This window comes from Leptonotus elevatus, chromosome 19 (assembly GCF_054856555.1).
Source record: "Leptonotus elevatus isolate MCC_2025b chromosome 19, RoL_Lele_1.0, whole genome shotgun sequence".
Classification (NCBI taxonomy): domain Eukaryota; kingdom Metazoa; phylum Chordata; class Actinopteri; order Syngnathiformes; family Syngnathidae; genus Leptonotus; species Leptonotus elevatus.
This window is the reverse complement of record NC_141257.1, coordinates 2022570-2040938: the sequence shown is the minus strand read 5'-3', so window position 1 is coordinate 2040938 and position 18369 is coordinate 2022570. Positions and strand designations below refer to the sequence as shown.

The window sequence follows — 18369 nt, the reverse complement described above, 5'->3', positions numbered from 1 at the left end:
GACAACACAATCCAACTTGACAGGGCTGACCTGAGCATAGGACTGGATGATGTGGCTCTGGATCTCGTCCATGGTGTCGGTACCATAGGACACGGTGCCCAGGTGCAGCCGCTTGAAGATCATCTCATTTTGCGTTAAAGTGCCTGCGAAGCAAATTGATAGTTTGACACTATATGAACAAAAGTATTGGGACATTTTCCACCTGCAGCAGAGACAATTGGGGTAAAAAAAAGAAGATGCAGAGAAAAAAAAAAAGTGCCCACAATAGATGACATGACCCACATCCGGCCCTAATCTCATTAATACTAATTAATGCACCCAAATTGAGTAAAAATGTACCTACGGCAAAAACGAGGACGGTGGCGTCGTATTAATGGACGCTGCTGCCAAAACGTGCCACAGGGTTTAACCAGTTCCTTCTGATTGATTCCTCCCCTCATTCTATTAACCATCAACCAGGATAAATACGCACTAAAACCAAATCCATTCCCACCCTGTTCAGCGGGTTGAGACAAAGAGGGCCGTGTGAATTTATCACCCCCGACCACCCGCTAAGAGGCGATACAAAAAAAAAAAGAGTCTTGCCCGTTTTGTCCGTCAGCAGGTAGACCAGCCGGCCCAGTTCTTCCGGGATGGTGCTGGTCCTCACCACCGTGCCGGGGATGTTCTCGTCTTTCATGATAATCCAGCCGTAAGCCGCCTTGCCCATGTCCAGGTTCACTCGCAGGCTGCGCCCGGAAGGTCAACGAAGCAGCCAATGTTAACTTGTTTCAAGAGCGCGAGAGCGCTTCTCTAAAAAAAGGTACCTTATGGGGATGATGTAGGAGAAGAGCACAACAAAGCGGAACAGGTTGCAGTACCACAGGCCCACGAAGCCGTGCAGGGCTTCCATGACGATGGCCAGAACCAATTGGGCCAAGAACAGGGCCTTGGTGAGCCGGTTCAGTTCCAGGTCCAGTAGGCCCACCTGCAAAAAACAAAAAAGGAAAAAAATGACTGTACAGGAAACAATTATGAGATGTTTATTTGTTTTTTCCGCAATTGGAAATAAACAAAAGTCACGACAGGAAATTACACCAAAAAACAGGATTATAATAATCTTGCCTGGCTCATCATGTCTCAAAATACATTAGCGTGTTTTTGCATTGCACGTTACACATAACGTGTAATGATTTTCATTCAAAATATCAACACCTTCTTAAAATCATTTTTCTACGACGCCGTATATATGGGGTTTTTTTTCCAGAGGGGGGGGGGGGGTACTATTCAGAGAAAAAACTCATAAATTTGCAACTTTATAAAGTCGGAAATTTGCGAGAATTTTTTGGGGTAAATTTGTGAGTTTATAAAGTGCCAAATTCATGACTTTATAAAGTGGCAAATTTTAGAGTTGTTTTCTCTAAATATTGCCCCACCCTCTAATTATTATTATTTTTTTCATATTGTTCATATTTTGCAGGAAACACAAAACAATTTAATCATTTGCATTATGAGATGATTTAGGCAAAAAAAAATATTTTGCACAAAAAAACGACTTAAGACAATTATTTTAAGAGGGTGATGATTTGGATTGTATTTTGTATCACATTTCGCATATAGTAAACATCGCGACTTGATTTATATATCAAAAATAAGGAAGTCATCTTAAAAAAAAAAAAAAAAAAAAAAAAGACTATTTCTAAAAGACAACCACTGAAAGACTTTCTTAGCTGCTGGCTTTTGTCATGTAAATCGCGTGTACGACATAAACGAGGTTATTGGTGGCATTTTTATTTTTTTTAACAAACTACATTGTCCCCATTGAATGCGATCAGGGGTCAAAGGAGTTCCCATATTGAGATGGCTCTGGGGAGAAAAGGGACCAAAAAAAAAAAGGGGGGGGGGGGAGATGAGGAGTAGCGGGGGTCAAAGTTGTCTTTTATTTTTCAAGTGCGTCTCACGGCCAATGGAGCATGTGGGAAAAAGATGTCAAATAAAAGAAGCCGCCCGACCCATTTTTGGCAGTGTACACAGAAGGCTTTCATGTGACGCAGTGCACTGACAAAAAAAAAAAAAAAACACCAACATAACATTTCCATGCGCTCAAGGAGCTGCGATGAATAGGAAGCGGGGCAGAGAGGGAGGAGAAGGAGAATTCCTCCACCGCTACTGGACCCCCACCAAGCGCATTTCCCCCCCCCCGAGGACCAGCGCGGCCGGCCGGGGAGAGCGCTGTGACTGATTTATCAGTGGATGCTCAAACTCCCAGTAGCCCAGCGCGGGGGTGGGCGGGTGCCCCAGCGACAAGGTTCATGCTTGAGCTATTGAGAAAAATAGGAAAGGGGGAGGCGGGTGCGGGTGCGGGTGCGGGTGCGGGGAGCGGTGGGATTAAAATGAAGAAAAATTAAGACAGAGCGCACAGCTGAAAAGCAAAAAGGATCCCCTTTAAGCAGAACAATGGCCGCTCTACGTTCTCCAGGCCCGGCCGGGGATCGGATGAAGTCATTATGCAGCCACAGTCAAGGCGGGTTCGAGGCGGGAGGGGGGGGGGGGTCGTGAAGGGAAAGCGCTCAATTACCTCAACCTTAAAGATGTGATCAGTGAATGAAAGAACATATTTCACTTCAGTCGTCTCCATGCTATTAAGAGGAATGATTTGTTGGGCCTTTGCGGGTAAAACGAGCATGTGAAATTGGTGCTCCTCAAGTACTGGTATTGTTCCCATTTATTTTTTGGTTATTTGTGATTGGAAGTAACAAAGTACAAATGATTTTTATTTTTAGTCCTTACGTTTCTGTACTTTCATTTTTTTTTTTTTTTTACTGCTCTTCTGCCAAAGTATTAATTAAACAATATAATATTGCAGTATATATATTTTTTTGTTCTACTTAATTAAAGAGTCGATTCAGTACTTGCACCCCCCCCCCCCCAACCCACACATCTGTAATACTGAGCTACTTTTACTACCTCTACATTCTTGTATCTTTCGCGCATCATTTGACAACGGTTTTATTTGAGCTGTCTGTTTGGTCAAAACGCCGAATATTGCTTTTAGCTTGAGATGCTTTGCCGGAATTAACCAACATCGATTCCTGGCTTGCCCCAATGACATCTTTTTGTGTGTGTGTGTGTGTGTGTGTGTGACATGGCGACAATGTTCCGAGAGGCCACGTCCGACGATCACGCACAAAGAGACAATCCTCATCCGGCGTCCTGTCAGGCAGATTGTTGTCCCCCCTCCATTATTTGAGGCCAAATACATTGCCGAGCGCGACTTAATCGACTTTTTACGCCCCGCAATCTCCGCTCGCCGTATCGGCACTTTGTGACATCCTCCCCTTGATATATTGAATTTCTCTCAAGACAGGAGCCGGCGTCCACAAAACAGCAGGGCTGAGGCGATGCCGGTCGGCGTTGGCAATTATTTTTCTTATTTATCGACGGCCACACAATGTCAGGAAAAGCCTACTAGAACAGAATAACTCCAGTTGGGGTGAAAAAGGCACTTGTGCAATGGGTGGTAGTTGTGTGCTGACTCCATTTAACAGGAGTTGGAATGCGATTGGTTCATTCCGAACACAGCCACAGCAACAGATATGAGGGTGTGAACACTTTTGATACAGTATTATTACATTTAGAATTTACTTCTCTTCACCCCCCCCCCCAATTAAGTTGTATAGGTTAAAGGTCATCAATGGTGAAAAAGTCTTGAAATACTTTATCTTGGTTCCATTTTTTATTTGTTGGGCGTCATTTGAACAGGGGTGTGTAGACTTTTTATATCCACTGTATACGTCACTGTTGTATGCATTTCCATGACGTTAAGATGTTATGCCATCGGTGCATTTACGTTGCAATCGCACCGGCAGACATCGGACACGTATCAGATTTTTATGCACTTTGGAAGCGGAATTATGTCACTTAAACCACGCAGTTGTAAATCCAGCTGCAGATACGACACAGAGTGCTAAAATCATAAACACGAGTGTCGGAAACTTCAGTCAGTCGACCCTTGGAATCATTTTCATCAATCTCTGGGAACAAAACCGCCGACGGGGGATTGTGCCGGATTAACTCCTCACCAGGAAAAAAAAAAAAAAAAAGCCATTTAAATCCTCCTCTTAGTTAATTTCCCTTTTGGGTAATTAGCCAACGGTGCTGACCTTTTCCCCCCCATTGACGAGAGAAGCTTTATCAAGAAAGTCAAGGTTACAAAAAAAAAAAAAAAAAAAAAAAACACCTCGCATGCGGGGAGTGATTGATTCTGTGATTTGGTGTCATCTCTTGGGCAATAATATTGGAAGTTATCGGCAAATAAATCGTTTTGCCATTCACCTTGTTTTTGGCATCGGACGTGTTGAGTACGCTGCGGGTCTCCTTGCCGGTGTAGATCACAACCCCGATCACGGTGCCTGCCAGACAAACGAGACGAGTAATGCTGCTCATTAGCTTACCGCCAAACACACACACGCACACACACACACACACACACCTTGGCAAAATGAAGTGCACGGGAGGGAAACGCAATAAGGCCGCCGAGAAGCGTCGTTGCGTCTTGTTGTCGCTCAAGTCAGGCGTTTAATACGTTGGGCCGCCCTCACGCGATTGCCGTGCGGGAACTCATAAAAACCCAAATCGATACGCCGCCATCTTCACTCGCCAATTCATTTACGGTGGCCTTATCACGACGGACTAAAAGGTCATTAATATTAAATGAGGCAACAGGAGTTTAAGGCAAAAAAGAAGAGAGAAAGAAAAAAAAAAAAACGATTTTGAGAGGTGATAAAATTCTCTCAAAATGATTTTTTCTTTTGCACTTAATAGGAAAAACAATTGCACCATATTTTTGTCACACTTATCCCAATTAGAGATAGACCTATATGTGGTTTTTTTTACGATACCAATTATTACTAGTCAAGGAGACTATATTCAAAAGTCAAAAGTCAATTTTTTTCAATATATTAATTCCAACTCTTTGTTGGAATGCTTCAAAGCATGTTTGTTGAACAATTTTCCAGATTTTCAAAATGTCGATTTTTTTATTATTATTTTTTTTTATGTTAAGACAATTGTCATATATTTGTTTTAAAATTCTAAAAAAAAACTTCAGGGCGCTCCCAGGGTCATAAGTATGTCTTAAAAACTAAATGAAAACCTAATCAAGTAAATGTCATAGTTTCCTCAATAATTAAATCCAAAATAACTCAAAATGTTAAACTTTCAGTTATCTTTGTTTTACTTTCAAAAAAAGATGCGGAGAGTTTCTCGGGTCAGCAGCATCTCTTATAAAGCTAACTTGAGGTCAACAGTTGTATATGGATCTATTATCAGTCATCAGATTTTTTTTAAAAGGCCGATACCGATATTTGTCAAAATACAAAATATCGGCCTGGCCGATATCCCTAATCCCAATTTATAGCATGTATGTTTTATTCTATTCTTATAAAAAAAAAAAAAAGTGGCATTCACATCAATTTGGTCTTAATTTGACACGTCACAATATTGTGTATCGATACGGCACGAGGCGACAACTTATACGTTGGCACAAATTTTTTCTTTTTTTTAATGACCAAGCTGCCCACGGAGAAGCGTTTTGTGTCAACAACAATGACGCAAGAGCTCACTCAGTAAAAGTTAAGGCCTCGGTATTTGTTCTTCTGGTCAAGGTCAGAGCATTGTAGAGTGGGGGGGGGGGAGTGCGGTTAGAGGGGGAGGTCACCACAAATCAATGGCGAGCGAGCGAGGGAGTCGCAAACGCTCTCAACTGACAACCAGGGACTTCAGCTGGGGATGGAGAAAACTTGCTCACCCGAGGCGACGACCGTGCTGGCCCACAGCGTGTTTTCGATACTCAGGCTCTCGTGCACTTGGTGATCGGCATCCTCCTATTTGGGGATTGAAACGGGACAAATCGCAGTCACATCACAAAGTCATCCTATGGATGGAACGTGTTGGCAATGCAGAGGAAGTTTAAAAAAAAAAAAGAAGTTTTTCTTAGCAGAAGGAGCAGCACAGAGTCCATTGAATTGAAGCAAATATGTGGGAAAAACGGTTGGATTCTTTACATTGTGCCATTGTTGGCTGTTTTTGAGAGGCTAATTAATTAGCGTAATAATAGTTGATTAACTCATTCACTCGCAGCCATTTTCACTGAAGCAATCCCCTTCGCTCCTAGCTGTTTTACTGGATTTGGACTGATTTTGCAAGGCCCACAGAATATTGTGTACCATTGCTAAAAAAAAAAAACATGGAACCTACCGAAAAAAAGATCAGTCTCTTCTTTCATCAGGAAAAAAAAAAGTATATTTTTATCCGTTTTCTTTTTGCAGTAATTAGCATTAGAATATAGCTAAGTTTCATCATTATTCGCAAACCTGTTGAAAACACTGGGGAAAAGAGCTTGTTGCAACATGGCCCAGGTTGATCTCTTATACTCTGCTGCCACCTACTGGCCGTTTGGGTAATAATTCAGTTCAGAGGCTGCATCAAAGCCTTCTTTATGCACTAGCATTAAAAAAAATAAAAAAACATTAAAAAAATTATAAATACATTTTTGGGATAATATTTAAAATATAACATATTTATACGTTTTTGGGAGCAAATAAGTTAATGGTATTTTGATTCATTTCAATGAGCAACTACTACTAAATTGACTACTTGAATTTACTATAATATGTGAAAATGTGTGACAATTATAGGACCACAGGTTGTTTCCATTGCGAGACTTCATTTCAAACAAGCAGTTGACATGTTAGCCATACAGTAGCACTTTTTTTTTTATATCAATGCTGTACTACAGGCATCCTTTCACATGAAGCAAAAAAAAAAAAAAAAGCACAGCAAGGTCACGTCGGTGAGATTTCCCAGATAAATAAGGCCCTTGTGAGCGTGCATGTGCGTGCGTGGCTCTCGTTTCACTGCCGCCCTCTTAAATAACGCCAAATGGTTTGGCCCGGAGTGGTGAGTGCGAGCTCCGGTTTCGTCTCCAATGTCGGGCCTGATATATAATAATTATGACACCCAAGCAGCCACATCCTGTCAATCGTCACAAAGTGGTGAAGAAGTGCATGAAAAATAAATGGCGGGCGGCCCAACGCTTGACCGCTCTGACATTGGCATCGCCTCGCCGCGTCTCCATTAAGTCTCGGATGAGGAAGACAAAAAAAAAAAAAAAAAAAAAAAAAGAAGCCTTCATAAATAGGTAAGTTCATTTGCTGCGGGTCTGTGGGAACCCTTTTTTTTTTTTTTTCCTTCCCTCCCCTCCATCCTGCTCTGACTCAAAGCACACGATATGCAAAGGAAGGCCGTGGAGGATGAATGAGTGGAGGAAGTGCTCGCTCGCTAAGCCTGGTGTGTGGCCAAGAGTGAAGACAGACCACAAAGCCGGCCTTTGTAGTGCGACTCTCCTCTCTGTGGGGGCTGTGCTAATCTGCTATTAATAAAATTTAAAAAAAAAACGAGGGGGGGGGGGGGAACCACTCAGGACCTGCATGTGCATGTGATGTAAGACAAAGTGTGACGACGACAAGACGGCCATTGTTGCCACTTTGTCAACTATCTGTTGAGGATTTATTTTTTTGACAGGAAAAGCAATAAAACGAGCGTACCCGTGTGAAGTTGCCCTCAAAACTGTGGATGTCCAGCTGGGGCTTCTGGGCGAAGACGAAGGCGTTGATGGAGAAGAGATCCTGAGGAAGGACAGACATAATCACAAATTTTTTTTTAAATTTAAATCAATAATCAACATTGCCCATCTGGCTTGCATACCTGCTTCAAATTTTTACAAATTGCATATGATGTCAAAATTTGGATCAAACATTTTGGGGAATCCAAATTGAGGTGGCTGGGGCATCTGGTTCGGATGCCTCCTGGGCGCCTCCCTGGGGAGGTGTTCCGGGCATGTCCTACCGACAGGAGGCCCCGGGGACGACCCAGGACACGCTGGAGAGACTACGTCTCACGGGCTGGCTTGGGAACGCCTTGGGATCCCATCGGAGGAGCTGGCTGAAGTGGCTGGGGAGAGGGAAGTCTGGGCTTCCCTGCTAAAGCTGCTGCCCCCATTTTACAAATTGCATATGATGTCAAAATTTGGATCAAACATTTTGGGGAATCCAAATTTTACTCCTCCACGTTGAGAGGAACCAGTTGAGGTGGCTGGGGCATCTGGTTCGGATGCCTCCTGGGCGCCTCCCTGGGGAGGTGTTCTGGGCATGTCCTACCGGCAGGAGGCCCCGGGGACGACCCAGGACACGCTGGAGAGACTACGTCTCACGGGCTGGCCTGGGAACGCCTTGGGATCCCGTCGGAGGAGCTGGCTGAAGTGGCTGGGGAGAGGGAAGTCTGGGCTTCCCTGCTAAAGCTGCTGACCCCGCGACCCGACCCCGGATAAGCGGAATTGAAGACGGAACGGATCATTTTGGGGAAGCAGATTATACATAAAAGATTTCTTTGGTTGTTTGATTTCACACTTGATGGGCAGGCACTCCAGAGACCCAAATATTTGTACAAAAGCAATTTAAAAAAAGTCAATTTTCAATCATATTGACGCTTTAAAGTATCAGAATTATTTAACCTATTTAAGACTGCAGGCTCATTTTTGTGTGGATTTTCATCTGGAAGCCAAACTTTTCATAAACCAATACTAGAACATGATCATCTTTACCCCGACTGCCGGAAGCCGCTGCGTGCATCCCACGGCCATTTTCAGCTTCCAGTCCGTCTCGCCGTCCAGCTGGTCGGTCCTGATGAAGCACGTACCTGGATCAGATCAGACAAAATATATGCCTTTGAGTTTGGTTATATGCTTTCTTAATATGTGTTGCTACTCTTTTTTTTTTAAAGGGTTATAGTTATTGTGAAATCTATGCTAAAATTCCATTAGCTGGTTTATGGTTTCTCGCAATGTTAGCAATAAGATAGCAGACTTTTTGTGAGATGAAATTATATGGTTTGGTAGAACATACATTAACTCGTTTGCTCCCAAAAACGCATAAACACGTTCTATTTTAAATATTGCCGTTGTCCCAACAACGTATTTATACGTTTTTTTTAAATGCTAGAGCATATAGAAGGCTTTGCTGCAGCCTCTGACCTGAAGAGATTGCTTAAAGCAAGGGTAGTTATTACAGAAAACGGCCAGCAGGTGGCAGCAGAGTATAAGAGATCAACCAGGGCCACGCTGAAAAAAAGCTCTTTTCCCCCAGTGCTTTCAACAGGTTTGTGAATCATGATGAAACTTAGCTAATTGCTTCAATATGGAAACAGATACAAATCCCAAAAAATTCCTGATGAAAGAAGAGACTCTATATTCTTTGTTTTGGTATGTTCCATGTTTTTACAGCAATAAAACACAACATTCTGTGGGCCTTGCAAAATCTGTAAAACAGCCGAGAGCGAAGGGGGTTGCTTCAGTGAAAATGGCTTAGCCCGTCTATGGTGTTTTGCATTGGTTGTTAGCATCAAGCTAAATACGCTTTCCAAAGACACAGCTGTGTGGTTGTTTTTATTCTCTTTGTAAAACGTTCAGACATTAAACTTCAACTCGGAGTGGCAATAAACAGTTTGAATCATTTTTTTTTTTGGTTACTATCTGCCAAGCTGCTGTTTGGTTTTTTAATGAAGGCACTCAACCCTTCATGTGTCATTTCCTGCACCGCTAAACAGAGAGTCCTCGTTGCTCCCATGTTCTCCCCCCCGAGCTGATAAAGACGCTAATAAACGGCCCGGGCGGACAAGTGGCGTAAGACGTTGACCCGCATTGATCTTCGCTAATATTACGTATGAAAGTGACGGATGTGGGACACGATCCGACAGGCGGGCGAGAGGGGGGCGGCCGTAAAGCGTCCCCTGGGGGTGGGGGGTGGGGGGGGGGGGTTTCGCCATGATGAAGACCGCGAGGATGATTCATGCGTCTCGGCAGCCCGGCGCGCGAAAGACAAATATGTGCTTATGCGCCACGCGTGTTGAGGACATAAAGATGTCAACAAGTCCCCGGCCGAGCGTATTATGTTATTGTTATATAGATTGACGGGGACGGCATCTTCAGGAACATTTCCCCTCGGACTGCCCCCCCCCCCCCCCCCCCCCCCCCACCCGTTCACGCGAATCGGATGCGGCGCATTGATTGATTCGCTTCATCAGTCACTCCAACAATGTGACATAAATCATATGAATCACAGGCCGGGCTCATCCAATCATGTCAACAAGCAAGAGGGGGGGTCGGAAGTCACATTTCAAACCCGACACGGTTTATTAAGGAGCCACGCAAGGATGCGTCACAGGATGCCGTTGGGTTCCGTTCCCGCTCGCGTTTAACTCACTATCACGTCTGCTGGAGTCATTTTATCGCATTCAAGGGAGACATTGTCTCCGCTCACCGTTCTTCTCCGATGTCCTCAGGAAGATCATGTCTGCGGGAATCCTTTGGTTCTACGAAGGAAACCCAAAAGGTGGAGAGTTACACAATGCGGTCGCTCAAGTCATTTGAATCTGGCTGAATAATTCAACAAGGACTTGACTTGGACGGTGAAGATAGATAATAAAAATAAAAAATAAAAAACACACAGGCTAAGAAATTGAAGCTTTCCTGCTTTTCCAGAGTTCTTTAGGAAAAACTTGAAATTAACAAATTCGTGTTTACTGAGCAAACATGGAAAATAAAGCCAAGCGATCCAAAGCCTTGACACATACCCGACATTTTGTTGACATGCATTCACTTTTAACTGAGACATGAAATATCCCATTATGGACTGAAAAATAATGAAAATAAATATCCATAAAACATATAAAGAAATGATATACAAATACAACAAATTACTATCAATGTAAAACAAAAATCTCTAAGTATGCTGTTATTTTCTTAGCAATATATTTAAACAAAATATAAATATAAATGTGTAGCAAAAAAAAATTACTATTTAATGTTATCACGGTAAAGAGAGACCATAATTAAATCATTTGAATACATATTAAAATTAAAAAGAAACATGCTTTATTATATATGAAAATAAATACATTAAAAAATCCTCTATAGAATTTTTTTTTTTTTTAAATAGGTAGGTGAGTAGTTTTTGCATAATACTGCTGTTTTAAACATGCAGTGTAAAATAATATCCCATACGGTAACATTATTTACTTCTAGCCTGAAAGGAAGTACAAATTAGTTAAACTTATAAAACATTACTTAAACAAAAAAGAACCACATTAATACGAGCCCAGTGAATCTGTGTGGCACCACAAGTAGAATACTGGCTGCCCCTAGTGGTCTGCAAAAGAATCACCGAATTAAATGTTGAAACTGCTACAGTGGTTCTAGCCCCCCCCCCCCCAATCCATTTGTTAAGTACACTTCAGTTGTATTTTATATTTCAGTACAAGACATTTCATCTTTTTGAACGTTTGCTTTCAAATCACCTTCTCAGCAATAATCAGGTCCCCCACTTGGATGTCCGAGCTCTTCACCTGGATTTTACCTGCGGGAACGGAGGGAAAATAAACAAAAGAAATAAAAAGCACGCCAAGTCCTCCAACGACAGCACACAAATCCAAGCCGCGTCTCCGCTTTTAATAGACGAGCGCTATTGATTTGTGGCATTTCGCTCTTGTTTTTCCGTCACCTTGCGAGAGATTGATTCTCGCGCTGACGTAACCGCCTTCTGTTTTCGCCAGCCGATAACTCTCCTATTTATCGCCTCAAAAGTCTCAAAGTCTCACGCCGGCCGGTGTACGAGGTGCGACGGCACAACGGCAAAGATATCGCACGAGGGGATTTGGGGGGGGGGGGGGGGGGGTAGCAGATGATCTTGAACGGCGTTTAAAAATAAATAAATAAATAAATAAATCGATGCAATTGCGGCGAGAGGGACGACTTGTGTTACGGGGTAATTGCGCGGGGAGGGTTCGGTGATAGCGGGGAGTATCGGCTGTCGCGGTGTCAGCAAACAGTCGGTCGGTCGGCGGCGGCGGCGGCGGGCTGGCTCACCGCGCAGCGTCAGCTTGCTGTACAGCTGCGAGTTCATCTCCTTGTCCCGCTGGTGGCGCCGCACCTCGTCCACCGCCTCGCGCACCATCGTGACGGCCAGCACGAAACCCTGCAAGAGGCAACAGATTTTCACTTGACATCAAATTCGCCCACCCTGCACACTGGATTCCGATTGGCCCGTTTTGAAAACTAACCAGAATTTTTTTTTCCCCCCTCAATATGGCGGTTACAATTTAAAATGCAATTATTTTTTCAAGGTCCTCTTATGTCTTTTTTAACAAACCCAAGCACTTATAAAGCAATATCAGATTTATTATAACGAAATGTTTTGGTGTTACACTAAAATAAATGAACCATAAATTAATAGGAAAGTCAATTTATCTACTTCAAATAAAGTTAACTAAAAACTGATTTTGCATTATTAAAATGTTGATGTGACATGCAGAGATGATCATTTACACACTAAAAAAATAAATAAATAAATAAATAAATCATTTACACACTATACTAGCCGCAACTTTCAGTGTGTGTGTGGCTTTGAAAGGCGGGGCCTGGCCCGGTGAGTGACGTGGGTGTTGGCGAATGAGAGCGCAGAGTTGGATGTTGTGAGCTCAGGTTAGCGGCATGCTAAATGTTAGCAGGAAATTTTGAGGCAGATGTTTTTGCTTTGATTGATTGATTTTTGTAATCGAGTTATTTAATTAATCGTTTGCGCCCAATTCCAGCTTAGTGCTGTCAGCTTTGTAACAGGTTTAGAATCGTTTTGGATTTTTCACTATAGGTCGTTTTTAATTCGCTTTTTTGTTACTTTTAATTCGTTTTTAGAGAGAGTTTGTTAGTTTTTCCCGCCGAATGCTTTGCAAGATTTAATTATTTTTTTTTAAATAAACGTTAAGCACTGTGTAAAAAAGTAAACTACAATTCTTAAAGCACTACCTTCTGTTTCCTGTAGCTGCAAATGAACAGGAATAATTTGTCAATATAATAATGAAAACAAAAAGGACAAGGTGTAGAGTCTGTTTTTTAAAAGCATTTTCGTTATTTTATTTTAACAAAAAAAAAAAAAAATCAATATTAGTTCTAATTATTTCATTCGTTTTCGTCAACTATGATCATCTTGCTTTGTACTAACTAACGAGTTGTTTCTAATAGTGTCCTTTTTGGTCTTGCCAAATAAAGGAAACGGCACATTAGAAACCTTCAGTATGACTAGTTTGAATTCAGACTACTTCATTTGTCCATCAGAGCGAGAAGACGAGAAGACTTTACCAGTGGCGCCCAGTACGTGTACATGTATCCGATCTTCAGCGAGGGCACAAACTGCGAGCAGGCCACCACCAGGAAGTAGAGATTGAGAAAGAACTTGAACTGCTGGTAGAGAACCTGAGGACAAAAGGACGGAAGACATCGTCAAAATGCAACGGCAGCTCGCATTTGTGCTTTTAAAAGGAAAACTTTACGAGGCATCACACCTAGCAAAGCGCTCGCTAATGTGCTCGAAGGTCACACTTTGAATAATGCCCGCAATAATGAGAGCGCGGCGTCCGGCCCGATCAATAGGCGCTTAATGAACCCCCCTGACCTTTAGGGCGGCGGGGGGAACGCACGCTAAACTCAATTTGCGCGTGTTTAATAATTCAAAGTGCAGGGAGACAAATGGCGCATTTGTTCAGAATATGGACGTCTCCAATGGACAGGTGACATTTTATGGTCGGGGAAAGTGAGTGACCCTCTTAATTACGGAGCCATTTCCTTTTTAATAAGTAAGCCTGATCGCTACTGTCTTGCTAAGTAGCGTAATAATATGAGACGGTTGTCTTCCCCGATGAAGGCCACATATGGGGGGGGGGGGTCGGAAAAAAACCTTACTTTATAACTTGCATTATTTTTTGAAATGGACAAAAATAACACTTGTGTGATATCTTTAGACATTAAACTTTTTTTTTTTTTTTTTTAATAGTGATAACATGAACCACTCAAAATTTTGAGTGCAACCAGTAACATTCAATTATTAATTTGTAGCATTTAAAAAAAAAAAAGTTGAGTGTTACAAGATGTCACATTTGTTTTTACTTAAAATAAAAAAGTGATATTAAAAAAAAAACTTTGATATTCAAAATGGAACGATACTTTTAAAAGAAATCTGTGTGATATTTTGTAACAATCAACTTTTAAAAATACTTTTCATATTGGAAAAAAATAGCATGATGCCTTGTAACAAATCAAGACTTTAAGTTTATTATTTTCAAAACAACAAAACAGCATTAGATTTTGTAACAACCATTCATACTTGAAAATGTTTTTAAATAAAGATAGCGATAACTTGTGCAATTCAATTATGTTTAAAAATATATATTTTTTAGAATAAGAGTAATGTGAGATGGTAACATTCAATTTTTTAATGTTTAAAAATTGTTGAATGCTACAAAATATCAAACATTTGTTTTTACATTTTTTCATTGTCATATTTTGTGATAATTAAAATGATATTTGTGTAAATGTTTTTCATATATTTTTAAATACATTACATTTATATATTTTAATATTTCAAATATATATATATTTCTAACTAAATACCTTACCTTGTGACAACAAAAGGTTAAAATTAGTAAACAATGACTCCCTTTTAAAAATATTGTTCTAATTATTATTAATATTATAAAATCGCTTGATGTCTCAAACAACCAACATTTTAACTTTTTGCAGTAATCATCTGATCATCTCAATAAGAGGCATAGCAATAAAAAAAAATAAAAAAAAAGAAGAAGGCGCATTTAACGGCAATTGCAACTGCCTACGTGCCCTTGAGCAAGGCACGGAACGCCCCATAAAAGTGTATTACGCAAGACAAGCCATTACCCCTGGCACAAAGGTGAAGAAGTTGTACTTCTGGTTGTGGATGGAGTTTTTGGGGAACTTCTCCTCGCACTTCTCCGGGTGACCGAGCCACACGGTGCGAGCCTTCAGCTCCTTCTTCCGCCGACACATTCGGACCAGGCAATCGCAGCAGCTGAGGGCGACAGCGCACCATTTTATCCGGAACGGTACATGACGTCAAAACAACAACGGCTGGAGTGTATTTGTCACAGGACACGTCATTTATTATTGCATTGCATATAGTTTGTCAATTCAGAATCAATAGAGGTCTTAGTTTGGCATACAACTAAAATACATTACATAATGAAACATAAGCAAAAAAAAATACATAAAATACATTTTAAATGCTAAATTTCCTGCTTTGATAAAATAAAAATATTCAACTATTCATAAATCCATCACTACTCTTGGTATTTACAAATAGTCTGTGTTAATTCAATCTTTTTGGACACACCTCAAACAAATGATCTTTTTTATTTTCCTCGTGAGGCGCGTTTTGCGCGGTGGGGTGAAAAGGTTAGCGTCTTCGCCGGGGAGGAAACGTTCACGGCTCAATTTGGGCAGACGGAAAAAAAAAAAAAAAAAAAAAAAACACTCTCTGTGCTTGCTCGCATCTCCAGACACATTTCATCCTTGTTTGCCGTTAGCCAAGCGTCGCTAACACGCGGGGATGTCACGCCCACTCGCCACCCCCGCCGACGCGATTGATTTATTACAGCCAGGCAAACAAAAAGTCAGGTTTGACTTTGTATCTCTCCGCCTGCTAATAATGACAGTGTGGCTTAGCCGCAGCATGAAATACAAACAGTGTGCGATACAGAAAAAGGCCTTCTAGAACTAGAGGGGGGGGGGGGGGGGGGTGTCGTCAACTAATTTGTTGTAAATTATGAAAATGTAACATTTAAAAAAAGTATATGGATAATGGCGGCCAATAAAACAAACATAATTACTCCGAGCTGCTTTAGCCCAAGTACAACATGAGGCAAGGGCTGCCACAATCCGGTATTTTTAGAATACAGCTTGCTACAGATTATCTCATCGATTAATCAAATGAAAACTGAAAGCTTTGGGGCTCAGATTTTGTTTAGTTAAAAGTAACATATTACATCAACTTGACATCGTAGCAATATTTAAGTACTACTACAAATACTTTCTTAAAAAAATTAAATGATGACAAAATTAAGGTATTTTTTCCAAAATATCAGGCACAATATTACAAGATTAAAGTTGCATTTTTGAAATTCACTTGTTAAAATATGACTTTCTACATATTTCAAGAAAAAAAAAAATGTTCGCATTAAAATACATAACATTTTTTTTTTTAATTATATTCCTTGGAATTTATGCGTAGACAAAGACAAATCAATACAGAAATAAAACCCTATTTTTTTAAAGAAACAAAAAGCATATTTTTATATTTATTATTTTTAGAAAATAAATGTAATATTTCCTGGAAAAAAAAGCATAAATTATTAACATTACTTTTTAATTGGCATTTAAATACAACAATATGACTTTCTTCCCTTGTTTAAGTTTGACTTTAATATAAATGAAAAATGTCTCTCCTGTGTACCCAAAAAGTTTTGAACCCCCTGACATGAAAATAGCTGCAGTGTCACCTCAGTGTACATCGTCATGGTGATTGATTTGGCTTTTCCACCTTTTTAAGCAACAAAAAAAAAAAACTCAAATCAACTTTGGCGGTGACAACTTTTAGCCGTGTTTGCGTTGGCGGCGAGCGCTCCGCCTCGGTGCGCTCGCCGCGCAGATTCATACGGCAGATTATTTGAGCAAATGAATGCTATTTAAATAACGGCGCCATTTGAACAGCGGCGGCTTAGTCGGCTCGTGAATTATTTGCCTTTTATAATCCCGTGCAGTGCACACACAAAATTACTGGAAAGCATCAAACTGGTCAGCTGTGAAAAATCCAATTTGTTCATTAGCGAGGGTGCGCGCAGGAGCGCTGGGGGCCGCGATCGATTCGGCTGGAGACGCACCGCTGGCGACAAACTAACGCCGAGCGCTCTTTCAAACTTCCTCGCGTGGGGGCGTCAAATCTTTCTTTTGGGGATCAAAAGATAGCGAATGCGTGTCGGGGGCGGCAAAACGGCGACCTCGAATGTGACTTTGCGCTTCATGCACAGCTACCGGTGCGTTGGATATCCAAACTGGCACCCGCGTGTACACAGACGCGTCTTTTATGCCAAGCTTCACATTTACAGAATGACAAATGACACAAGACTAAACGGGATGCCAATACCGTCCAAAAATAAAAAAATAAAACAAAGAGATGAGAATTGGGGTATTAAGGGATTTTAATACATAATGTATGTATGTATGTATGTATGATGTGGTGTAAATACATTCAGGCCCGACTAGTTGGTTACCTAACCGGCTGCAAAACACATCAAAAGTAAACAAAAAAAAAAGACAACAATTGAGGCATTCTTTTAATCTAATACGCGAATCAATAATAAAATTCAAATAAATCAGACCCAACTAGTTAGGTGCCTAAACTGGCTGCCAACCGCATTAAAAAGCAAACGCAAAGAATACAACAGGGGTACTCTGTGGATGAAAATGATTCATACCCGACCAGCTGGCTGCCTGAACAGGCTGCGTACAGCACAGACACGGACGTACCTTCCACAGAGGACTCTCCAGCCGCCGAGCAGGAACCAGCCGAGGCCTTTCCGTCTGTGGATGACTCTGGCGCGGGGCAGCGTTTGGTAGTCGCTTTCGTCGTTCTCGAATGCCTCGTCGGACATCATCAGGGGCATCTCATCCAGGCTGGGCGGCTCATCGTCGATGGAGAATCTGCCGGGGATTAAAAACGCACTCGGTGGGAGCTCACATCGGACTGAGAGTCATCGTCGGCAGTGTTTGTTTTGTAACTCAAGCAAACATACCGAGTGTGCTCAAGAAACCTGTTATGCGAATGATGGGAATATGCGGCCCAATGCAACACTTGTCTTCCGATGTAATGGACTACTATTGATATTTGTCTCTTAGCAGAGCCTAAATTGGTGTGTGAGGCCCTCAACATTGCGAGTATTGATCGACTATCGCAACATTTTATCTGACAATATAAGTCTTCTTTTAGACTTTGGAAAAGTGGTTATAATACCAAAACAACTTGGAAGTTAAAATGCTTCTAAAATATTGATCAATCGTGTGAATGCTGACAAGCAATAAAGCCATAGAAGCATAAACGGGCTGCGAGATGCTTCAAACGTAAACACGAATGAGAAAAAAAAAAAGGCAATATTTAATGCTTCCTTTGCTGTCTTCTTCACGTGGCAGCCTGTTTAGGAAGAAGACGAGTCGAACCGACATTATTTACAATAAATAATATAGGGTTCAGCAAAGTATCAAAATCCAAAATCGGGGCATTCTTGGTGTTTACTTTTGATGGGTTTGACAGCTGACTAGTTGAACTTAAAATATTGTGCCTCACATTTTTCAGCTATTAAAAGCCATTCATGGCCCAATTGTTGACTTCTTTGTGTTAATTTGTTTTATGTTTGTCA

General features: G+C 41.3%; 1 protein-coding gene across 2 annotated transcripts in view; it reads right to left on the bottom strand.

The window, feature by feature from the left end:
• atp9b (ATPase phospholipid transporting 9B) overlaps nucleotides 1-18369 on the bottom strand; it is a 30159-nt gene that overhangs the window by 10797 nt on the left and 993 nt on the right. For both annotated transcript variants that reach the window (XM_086062486.1, XM_086062487.1), the window contains exons 2-14: nucleotides 17483-17656; nucleotides 14819-14969; nucleotides 13229-13342; nucleotides 11960-12068; nucleotides 11392-11450; nucleotides 10356-10407; nucleotides 8642-8736; nucleotides 7587-7667; nucleotides 5789-5864; nucleotides 4315-4391; nucleotides 807-967; nucleotides 586-728; nucleotides 31-143 (exon numbers count right to left, since the gene is read on the bottom strand). In XM_086062486.1, the coding sequence (XP_085918612.1) occupies nucleotides 31-143; nucleotides 586-728; nucleotides 807-967; nucleotides 4315-4391; nucleotides 5789-5864; nucleotides 7587-7667; nucleotides 8642-8736; nucleotides 10356-10407; nucleotides 11392-11450; nucleotides 11960-12068; nucleotides 13229-13342; nucleotides 14819-14969; nucleotides 17483-17656 (1405 nt within the window). The remainder of the gene's footprint in view (nucleotides 1-30; nucleotides 144-585; nucleotides 729-806; nucleotides 968-4314; nucleotides 4392-5788; nucleotides 5865-7586; nucleotides 7668-8641; nucleotides 8737-10355; nucleotides 10408-11391; nucleotides 11451-11959; nucleotides 12069-13228; nucleotides 13343-14818; nucleotides 14970-17482; nucleotides 17657-18369) is intronic.